At 41.6% G+C, this 9,836-nt stretch overlaps 1 protein-coding gene across 1 annotated transcript; it reads left to right on the top strand.

Annotated features, from left to right (window-relative positions):
• Window positions 1-5,576: 5,576 nt before the first annotated feature.
• LOC147886778 (uncharacterized) lies at window positions 5,577-6,137 on the top strand. Its single transcript, XM_087395315.1, has one exon. It carries the CDS (start codon window positions 5,577-5,579, stop codon window positions 6,135-6,137), a length of 561 nt encoding a protein of 186 aa, XP_087251441.1.
• Window positions 6,138-9,836: the final 3,699 nt, after the last annotated feature.

The following is a 9,836-nucleotide window of genomic DNA, read 5'->3' as shown; positions in this document are numbered from 1 at the left end:
CTATAGGACCACAGGGGATAACTTGTTTGCCACCTGGACCATGGTATAACTATGCAGGAACACACTTAGTAAAAGATTGTCCAAAGCCTAGACATCAGAGACCTAGTGCATCCACTCAGCCACCTCAGATACCTCTTTTAGCGATTTATTACAAGGATTGTGGATATAGGCACTTAGTCATAGACTGTACCCACTATCCAAAAGGAACGGTAGAGTTAGTGTCATCTAGGAGTGGAGAAGAGAAAAAGACAACTCCTGTACTGGTAGTAACTAGAGCCCAGGCTAGAGAGAAGGCCAAAGCTGATCCAACAAAAGAGGGTGACAAGAAGTCAAAGCCAAGCATGAAGCAATTGAATACGTTGAGAGCTCGTAGGAGACACAGAGCTGCGGCAGCTGCTAGGCGGTAGCTGCTAGGAGGCCAATGAGAGCAATGAGGCTCAAAATGGCACACAAGACCCACCTGTGGGAGGATCAGTCTTAGCAGATAGAGTTCTAGAGCCCTTAAAGGCTATACTAGATGCATATGAAGCTAGACTAAGACCTGGCCAAAAACAAGAAGAGAGATATCGGATGTACCCTGATCCCGAACTAGAGACAAAGCATCTGGATATTTTCTAGAAAATGATAGAGGGTACACAATCTCTCTTAGAGCACCAAATCGATGCCAATAGGTCAATTCAGGGCCAATAGGCAAATATCACAAGAAGCGAGGTACAGAAAGGCAAATCAGAGGATGAAGCCTCTAAGGAAGGACCAGTGGTTGAGGATCCACCAAAAGAAACCAAGAGCCCACATCGTAGAAGAGCTAGAAAAAAGACTACCTTTTCCAGAGACCGAGATATCACAGGGCATTGGGAGCACTCTAGTGGAAGACACAATAGTAGTACCCAATAGCATCCCAGAGGAGGACGATAATGCAGATCTATATAAAACTCTTTGGGAAGAACTCAGAAGTAGGAATGTGGAGAAAGGAAAAGCACCCATCAAAGAAGTAGATCTAGATAAAAAGCAAGCTGATCTAGACATAGGATCCAGATATGGGCTAGGGGACAGCGAATCATCGAAACATGACAAGAATTCGATACTAGGTGAGTTACCTTCATTCTTAGGTGACTTTGAGGAAGATAGAAAAATCAGAAAAGTGCCAACCCAGTATCACCCTAACCCTGTAGATAAGACCCTGTCCAATCTAGAAGCTGTGCTAGCCACACCTATTAAGGTCACCCTGCCCTTGGCATATGTACTGAAAGTAAAACCTGAGCTATGGAAGGAAGTGTCAAAGCACTTAAGGAAAATGGGAATTGATGCTCCTACATCTCTTGCAGAGCTAGATGACCATATCAAGACAGATGAAAAGGCCAAAACTACAGAGAAAAGAGGAAAGTGTGAGCCTGTCCCTATAAATAAGGTTGGAAATTACTGTGAAGGAGATGAGTACAATACCACTATACCAATAGAGTATAATGGCGTAAAGAATACAGCGATCTTGGACAGCAGAGCTGGGATTTCTATAATTACAAAGGAAGTCTGGGTTTCTTGGGATCGACCGACTCTAGAATGAAACTGCAGCTAACAGACGATTACATGGAGAGTCCCATTGGACTCTTAGACAAAGCAGTACTTTCTTCGTGTGGGATTGAATATGAACATACATTCTCGGTTGTAGATTTTGGTCATAAGCCAAACTATGACATAATACTTGGACGTCCTTTCATGAGATAGCTCAAGATGATCCAAGATTGGGGATAATTTATATATATCTTAGACAACCCAACGCTATTACAAGAATAGACCTCTGAGATCACTCCTATAAGGATGTGATTCATACTCCAATTAGAGACATGGTCTCTACCATAGCTACGGATTCAAGCCCATCATGGTTGAATACAGAGAAACCTGTCTGGATGTATGGCTTGAAAGAAAACGACGACAAAGGGAGTTCCAATTCATCTGATTATATACCTGAACCATTTCCAGAACACAAACTTGAACCCCTGAGGTGGCATGACATCTTGGCTACACTTGATGTGTGTGCTAATGTCCATGTGCTCAGACGCACTGCAACGAAAATGGTTACGACATTGTGTCAGTAAATATGGTCCAGATCATTATGGAAGGAGAGCCTATTCTAGAGGAAAGGGGCCAGTTATCAATTGAAAATGATGATCCTGACATAGAAGTAACCAATAGCTATTGCTATGAAGAGATAATCGTAGAAGGACCAGGTGCTGATCTGTCACGCATCACCACTCTTCAGATCTCAAAGACAGTGACCAGCACTTCGGTTATGCCAATACGGATGGAGATCTCTTCTATAGAGGACCTAGAGGAGTCAGACAAGGACGAAGAGGCACATGTTAAGCCTCAAGACTTAGAAAATCAAAAAGACGATAAGGTAGAAACTCACTCTGAGGACGAGAAAAATCCAAAACAACGTAGAAACGTCATTCCAGAGCGAGGGAGAAGAGCAAACAAATAAGGCAGAAAAGCCATGAAGAGAATGAGAAAGATGCTGATGAAGTTACGAGATGGAAAAGCCATTTCCATTGAGCTTCAAACTAATAAACCCATCAGCAAAAGAAGGTTTAATAGACAAAGAAAGGAGAAGATAAGAGAGGAAAACGAGAGGGAACAGCCCTCGGATACAGACCCACTAGGTATGGATCACCCTCAAGGGAAAAATGATTGCCTACATTGGGTGGGAGGTCACGATGTTGTCAAGGATAAACTCATAGGAGTTTATAAAATAGAGCTCCAGGTGCAGAAATCAGAGCCAAAAGCGAAGAAGCCCAGTGGTAACCACTACCACCTCATGCGAAAGAGGCAAAAAATGAAAGAAGAAGCAAGGAACAACAAGAACACGAAGCCGAAGCCAAATGAGTGGGACACTGACTCAGATGAGGAAGACAAGCTAACCACGTCAGTTAGTGTTCCATCTCATTACAAGAGATACACGGTAGAGGAGCACAAGATTGCGATAGTGAAACCTAGTCGAGAGGAATCTACTTCGGGAGTATCTTATGATGGATCGAAAGATTCTAAACGTGTAGATTTAGCTAATCCAGGAGAAGAACCTTGACCTGTATTCATGCTAAGAATTTAGCTTCAGAGGAGGAAACGACTCTGATAGCTTTGCTACGGGAGTTTAGAGATGTGTTTGCATGGTCATACAAGGACTTGAAAGGTATAGATCTAGAAGTATGCTAGCACATAATACCAATGACAAATGATGCTAAACCCAATAGACAATGCCCCTACTCGTATAACGATAACTATGCCTAGAAGATAGATGACAAGATAACGCGTCTCGAGGAAGCTAGGTTCATTTATGAGATTGAACACACGGTATGGGTATCTCCTCTCGTGGTGGTACCAAAGAAGAATGGGAAACTTAGGGTGTGCATCAATCTTAAGAAAGTGAACGTAGCTACCATTAGAGACCATTATCCTCTGCTGATCATAGACCATGTGCTGGAGAGGGTAGTCGGCAAGGAAGCTTATAGCTTCCTAGATGGGTTCTCTGATACAACCAAGTATCCATTGATCCCCGAGATCAACATAAGACAGCATTCGCTACTCATAGAGGTACGTTTGCATACAGGGTAATGCCCTTTGGTCTCACGAATGCCCTAGCTACCTTTAAAAGGCTTATGTGTCGCATTTTCAAGGAGTTTTTACAAAAATTCCTAGAGGTTTATGTTGATGTCCTGTGCATTCATTCGAATCAATGAAGTGAGTACTTGTCTCAACTTCAAGCTATATTTGAGAAGTGTCATCAATATAGACTATGCTTAAACCCTGAAAAGTGTATCTTCATGGCGCGTCAAGGTAAAATCCTAGGGCATATTGTGTCCAAGAACGGAATATCGACAGATAAAGATAAGATACGTGCAATAGTGAACATGCCAAGACCCTGCAATGCAAAAGAGGTACAAGGGTTTATGGGGCATTGCGGCTATTATCGCCGATTTATTTATCGCTTTGCCACCAATATAGCCCAACCACTCTATGCATTGATAGTGTCTTATGATTGGACTAAAGAGTGTGAAAAGGCATTTCAAATGCTCAAAGACGCTCTTACCAATGCACCTATCTTGCAGACACCTAACTGGAATAAACAATTCCATGTGCATATTGACGCTTCCAATTTTGCGATTGGATGCATACTCACCCAACCAGGGGAACATAACATGGACTTCCCAGTCTCTTATGCGAGTAGATAGCTAAATCAGGCTGAGAGAAATTACATGACTACTAAAGGGGAAGGCCTAGGTATGGTATACATAGTAAAGAAGTTTAGACATTACCTTTTGGCCAATAAGTTTGTGTTCTATACAGACCACCAAGCATTGTTATATCTAGTCAATAAACCTTGCAATACAGGAAGATTAGTCAGATGGTTCTTGATCTTGCTTGAATTTGACTTCACAATTGTAGTCAAGAAAGGTGTAACCCATCAAAGAGCTAACCACCTTTCAAGATTACCAAATGGAGAAGCACCTATAGGTGTCCCTGATGACCTACCTGATGCTTATCTATTCAATGTGGAGATGATGCCAGCATGGAGCAAGAAAATGGTTCCTCAACTAACCATGGGTGAGTGGTCCATAGAGGACTCAGAGACAGATAACCTGCAATTGATACAAAGTACTAGAGAATATGTTATGCTTGTAGGTCGATTGTATAAGAAAGGTTGTGATGGTGTGTTATGCTTATGTATAGATAGATAGAGAGGATGCAACCAATTACTTGAAGCAGGCTCATGTAGCCATAGGAAATATCCACATGACTCCCCACGCTACGTTACGACGCTTAGAATGGATGGGAGTCTATTGGCCTATGATGAGAACTGATGTTTATGACTATGTTAGAGCTTGTTCTTCTTGTAACCTGGGAGATAATCCGATCCAAGTAAATTCTATTACTTTATATAGAGAATCTCCCACTGCACCAAAATGGGCTGGAGCCCTTATAGAATATCTAACGACGAATATAGCTCCGAAAAAAATCAGCAAGGTTAGGCAACGTTATCTACAGAAGCAAGCAGAGGAGTTTTGCCTAATTGCAAATCAACTCTACCATCAGGGAAAAGATAAACAACTGAGAATATGTGTACATGAAAGTGAGTATCTGAATATACTTTCACATGCTCATGCAGATGTAACTGTAAAAGTATATTCAGATGTAACTGTGAAAGCAATTATGCGAGTGGATTGTGGTGGCCTACTCTTTTCCAAGATGCAGATTATTTAACAAAGTGGGTAGAGGCTAGAGCCACAACGGAAAATGATGCTCACACAACAGCAAAGTTCCTTTATGAATGTATAATCACAAGATATGGGTTGCCTATCGAGTTGGTGAGTGATAGGGGTTCACACTTCTTGAATGAAGTGATTGAACACTTGCTGGATGAGTTTATGGTTATACACAAGAAGTCAACACCCTATTATCCGCAAGCTAACGGCCAAGCTGAGAGCACCAATAAGATATTAGGAGCGGTGCTAACAAAGATAGTGAGTGACTCGAAGTCTGCTGACTAGAATTTAAAACTCCATTCAGCCTTATGGGCTTACAGAATGGCATACAAAATGGCCATCGGGACAACACCATTTAATATGGTTTATGGTCTGGATGCTATCCTACCAATGGAGTTTTTAATTCCAACGTTGAGAGCCGCTAAAGAGTTGGAGTGGATAGGGCATGAGCTCTCAGAGAGACTCCACGAATTAGAGCAACTGGATGAGACACGCTTATCTACCGTAGCAGGCATGTATGCTCTAAAACGTAGACAAAAAGAGTTCCACAATCGCCATATTAAAATGAAAGAGTTCAAATTAGGTGATCTCGTGCTGGTCTATACGCTTAAGCAGTTCAAGGCTAAGCTTACTAAGCGAGGAAGAGGACCATACGTAATATCTGGATTGTCCTCTAGCGGAGCTGTTAAGCTGTCTACACTAGACGGTGAGGAAATGCCTAATTGGATCAGTGGCTACAGAATCAAGAAATATTTGTCACCACTGACTCAACAGGATCTCGATAGATTTCATAGGGCAAAATGGCGACAAGAAAAGAAAAAGTTAGTGGCTGAAATGGCTCAGGAAGAAGCCCGAGAGAGAGCACTTGTCCAAGCGGTATAAGTTTGGGGTATTGGAAACACAAAAGAAAGAAATGGAAGAGAAACAAACATGTCTTCCATTCATTGTTGTTCAATTAGGAACAAAGAGACTCCAAACTTTTTCATTCATAGAGAAAAGTGCTGAAGGCAACACTATTTCTTATGAGTTCTTTCAAAAACTTGCTACTGTGGAACTTAAAGAGTCTCACGCTCAGTTTCAGTCATTCATAGGGCAAGTAGTCAAGGCTCACGGTGCTACAAAATTGATGTTATTTGTAAGTGAGCTAATGTGTGGGGACAAGTTCTTTGTCACCCAAGCGGGAATGCAGGATGTACCAGTTATTCTTGGACATTCATGGCAAGCAAAACATGAATATCTCATCAACTGGAGGAGACAATTGGTACATTGTCAAAGTGGTGACAACAGGTTATGGGTACCCCTACGACAACCAAAAGACATGTATGCCATACCGGTGTTACCCTTACCTGAAAATATTGCCTTATCAACAACCACTACAATCACTGCCCCTGCTACAACCACGGCTACTTCGTCAAAATTTAAAGAAACTGAAATTCAGCCAACTCAAGCGGTAGCCCCCAAATCCTCTCCAATGACTACAAATTCCTCTCCAATTATTGAAAAATCCAAAATAATCCCCATATCTTCTCCATCAACTTCAAATACTTCCAAACCTTCCCTAAAAGCAAAAAAATCAAAGAAAAAGAAGTCTTCTGCGAAGCAAGCTACTTTCAAGTGGCTTCCAAAACATCAGCTCATGGAAACAAACAAATTGAAGATACCCACTCTCCAATGGATTCGCAAGGACAAGCTGCTTGAAGCTGCTTCATCAATGACAATCAAATCTACCGCTTCAAAGAAGAATAAAGCCACCAAAAAACAGGTTCGACATCGACAAACTTTAGTGGCTCAAAATGGTAAACAGCTTTGGCTACCAAAGGATCTAGTTCAAGCTCAACATCAATGTTATTCAGAGATCTGGGTGCCAAAGTCTGCTCTTCAGGCTACAAAGAGTCCACCGACAAAGGTCAAGAAACAACAGAAAAAGAGGACACACCAACAGGCCACCTCAAATCATTATCAACCGCCTATTGTTCCTCTTTCACAGTGGATCCCCAAGAGATTCGTCCACCGCATAAATGACCAATATGTTTGGGTAGCAAAGTCTCATCTGCCTTCACAAAAGTCAACAAAGCCTCAAGAAAATCTGGCGTCAACCCCTGAACCAAAATGTTCATCCTCGAAATGGGTATGGTGACCAAAATCTTTAAAGACTCCTCGACTACAACACAAGAAGCTACCACACGATGGATCTGGCATCCGAAAACCTCAAACAATGACCAACCATCAAAGTCACCTCAAGGACAAAAGAACACCAAGCAGAGCAACATAGCTGAATCACGTCAAGTCAAATCTATCTGGCGAGTGAAGCAAACAACTCAGGTATCTACATCTCATGCCATGCAAATTAAAATAGCTAACATCAAGAAGACTAAACAAAAGATGCAAATGCGCGCCTTGGACCTCCAAGTTCAATTGTTTGGCTTCTCAAGTATTCTCTTACCTCAGTGGAGTTGGTCAGACAAAATAAGCTGGTCCAAGATTAAAGATTCATTCCTCTCAACGGACCTCGCTTCTTCATCGAATAACATGTAAAATCAGGTGATCAAGCACCATGTAACATTAATGTACATAATTAGATTAGGATGCCTTGCCATCAGCTAGCCTGTGGATAAATTGTTCATGACCTGTTAATCTTGCACAGCATTGCTTTGAATGCATATCTTTTCAAATGCATACTTAGGGCCGCATTACTTGGCCTGCATAGGCACGTCTTCTTGTAAACCCTTTGCATACTCCTAAGTCCAACTGGTCATCGCACTTAGTGCTTCGATTAGGTGGGGGGAGCACGAGTGCGAGACAGGTTATCTAGTGAGGTAGGTGTGTGTTAAGAGTATGTTATACACACATGGGCCAGCTGAAGAGGTTCAATTTTGTTTCTTTTTATTTTTATTTTTCTTTTCTTACATACGGGAACAAGTGTACATATCAGAGATTTTTCCTTCTTTCTTTCTTTCAAAAAAGTATAAAATTACAAGGAAAAGGCCCTTATGTATGCTTCAGATTACTATACAAATATTACTTAGGTTTTAAATCTCAAGCAGGAGATACTGAAGCACATGGGTTTAGTTCTTGTGCAACAAATACTTTGTTTTTCGAGTTCATGTACAGTTGTCTTGTTTTCTTTTTTATTTCCTAAAGTATACAAATATAAATAGAAAACCGCTCGAAGCTCAGTTCGTAGTAAAGGCACAATGCCAGTATACATCAAGCAAACATCAATGACAACTGGCGAATCTTCAAGGTCCAACAGGGATACAAAAGGAGAATCACCAACCGACTAAACATTTTTCAAGAATATCAAAGCTAGAAAGTGAAGCATACAAAACTCAGCGACCACAGAATCATAAAGTCCAAAGCAGTCATACACATATGACTAACAGATACTCCCGCTGATAAAGCACTAACAGGGTTAAAGTCAGAGCTTCATCACCTATCTTTTGTCAGCCAAATGGCAGAAGATGGAGAAGGCTAAAGACTAGTCAATGGAGGACATGATCTTCATGACAACATTGACCACCACCAAGGATACCATACCTGAGGATGTGCTGGTACAAAGGTGCTACATGGTAAATATGTAAAATTTTTCTTTCAAAATGGGAGCTCAACTACTACAAGCCAATGTTAAAGAAACAGAAGAAGTCACTTTCCAAAAAGGAGGTACCTCTTCTTCAAAGAGTTCCCATCGACAAGTGCTGTGGAGTTCAAGACAACCTCAACGAATCAAGATAATGTCAGTAAACCTACATTCAAATGAGGAAATCCTGTTCTTCTCTACCAACCACTCAAGAACAAATGCTGAATCAAGCCAGCACAACCAACAAAGCACCGGTTACCAGCATGTCCAAGGACGGACATGGACTAGGTGGGGGGGAGTATTGGAGCCCAAGTCGTCAACGACTAGTCAATGGCCGGAAGTCTCGGAAGTCCTATAAAATTCCCGTAACTATGCCTCGTAACTATGTCTAAAATCCCGTGAATCCATGTATGAATGAGTCATCAGATGTATAACCAATGATGTAATGGGGCCAGATGAGGCTTCCAAGTTGTAAAGATTGATGACTCAGTTATTGTGAGTGACTGGGAGTACTTAAGTGACTTCCTAGCTCATTTGTAAGGGACCGAGCAGTGAAGAGACTAAAGAAGAGCTAAGAGAGTTTTTTGAGCAAACCTTCTCGAGCTTGCTACGCGTGCTCTCGTCATTCTTTTACAGTGATACTTTATAGGTATGTTCTAATATAGTTTTACTATTGTTTGATTGTGGTCATGCGTGTTTTGGTAGTGTGTGTGTGTGCGTCTGTGAGCGTAGACCTGCTTAGAGCTTCAAGTAGTCATATCTGGCTCTAGGAAAGTCCGTTTCCAGATCCGAGACCACCACCAGGACCTCCTCGACTGGGAGATTAGGGATAGAGAGAAAATCATCATTTTTGATGACCTATCCGAACATATACGCGTATGTGTTTTGGGTTGTTTCCCTGGCCTACAGAGGTGTTGTCTAGGATTTGACCTTATGGTCATGTTCCCTAGTGTCTAGTGATCCTTTAGATCAAGTTTGGTTTGATTCCGAGTTCGTTTTTGCGC

This window comes from Dipteris shenzhenensis, chromosome 24 (assembly GCF_047967505.1).
Source record: "Dipteris shenzhenensis isolate YYH24624 ecotype China chromosome 24, Dip_SZ_1.0, whole genome shotgun sequence".
In the NCBI taxonomy this organism is placed as follows: domain Eukaryota; kingdom Viridiplantae; phylum Streptophyta; class Polypodiopsida; order Gleicheniales; family Dipteridaceae; genus Dipteris; species Dipteris shenzhenensis.
This window is presented reverse-complemented; position numbering and strand designations above follow the sequence as displayed.